At 50.2% G+C, this 1,209-nt stretch overlaps 1 protein-coding gene across 1 annotated transcript; it reads right to left on the bottom strand.

Moving 5' to 3' along the window:
• Positions 1 to 241: 241 nt before the first annotated feature.
• Positions 242 to 1,203, bottom strand: LOC112687283. The gene is made up of 3 exons (XM_025559910.1): positions 845 to 1,203; positions 552 to 728; positions 242 to 433 (listed from the first exon to the last, which is right to left on the bottom strand). Exons 1-3 carry the CDS (start codon positions 900 to 902, stop codon positions 258 to 260), a joined length of 411 nt encoding a protein of 136 aa, XP_025415695.1. The 5' UTR covers positions 903 to 1,203; the 3' UTR covers positions 242 to 257.
• Positions 1,204 to 1,209: the final 6 nt, after the last annotated feature.

Genomic DNA, 1,209 nt, shown 5'->3' with positions numbered 1-1,209 from the left:
CCCTGGTCGACGACGGTCGCTTTTAAGTTTTTACTGCGAGCATGACGTCAACACAACTGTTATTTTGAATTTTATTATATAACGATTAGAATTTTATGGCGAACCGTTGCCGAGGGATTAATGTCTGTAAACGTGTACTTAAGCGGTCGACTCTAGTTGTGTGCACGTCAAAACGACCCGATACGCCACGTGCAAAAAAAATAAAACCATACTCAAACTATGTACGCAAACAATATGGTAATATTAATATACTCCTCTCACATGACTCGTGCCAAACACTTCATCACGATGATCACGTGGTGCGTGTACAATTGATAGTATTTGTACTGGGTCATGACGTGTTCGCGCATCACCCGGAGCAGGTTTCTCATCAACAGGTCCGTCTTCAGAGCGGCCGACATCTTTTGCACGACCCGTTCCGACGACACGACCACTGAGTAAAAAAAAAAAAATACCATATTGGTTTTCACATGTTCTTTTCGGTTCCACGTTTTTCCAACGTGTAACACACTGGATGTGCAACAGGACGACGGTGGTATAGGATTACTGACTTTGGACGAGGCTCCGGAGCAACGACTGCCGCAGGAACGTGTCCACGTTCAAGTCGCAGGTGACCAGGTCCATGATGACGGGCACGCAGTCGCTGAGCATCGTCGAGTTGGCCGTCTCCTTTTGAAATATCTCGAACTTCTTGACGTACACGCCCATCCTTCCGCCGGCCATGCGTCCTGCGGCAGAATGCGCGAAAATACGAATGTGTTATGCGAACACGATTGCGCGCGGTTTCCATTTAAAAACGCGCGGCCGCGGCGCATCGAAAACTCGCTGCCGCCCGAACACTTACCGAGCAGAAATTCGCGTCCCTTGATCTCGTCCTGGTCGATCCAACATTTTTCCGCCATACCGCGGCGCGTCCGTGCAACGCGATTAGCTTCGGCTCGCTCTTCGGGTGCGTTCCGTCGACCGACTTGTATTAGAGTTTCACTTCGGTTTTGAATCGTCCGCCCAGAAACACCTTGAACATGCCCACGAAACTTTTAAGCGATCCCGGGACGACGCGAGAAACGTTTTAATGAGTTGCGGGCGCGACTTGCGGGTGTACTCGACGATCGTCGACTGACGTTGCGCGCCGTCATTACGCTCCGTCGGCGGACACAATATCGTTATTTTGTTACATCATGTCGACCTTTGCAGCCGGTGCGTAACATG

This window comes from Sipha flava, unplaced genomic scaffold (assembly GCF_003268045.1).
Source record: "Sipha flava isolate LNK unplaced genomic scaffold, YSA_version1 339_pilon_pilon, whole genome shotgun sequence".
In the NCBI taxonomy this organism is placed as follows: domain Eukaryota; kingdom Metazoa; phylum Arthropoda; class Insecta; order Hemiptera; family Aphididae; genus Sipha; species Sipha flava.
Note: the sequence above shows the minus strand (reverse complement) of the source record. Positions and strands in the feature narration are given on the sequence as shown.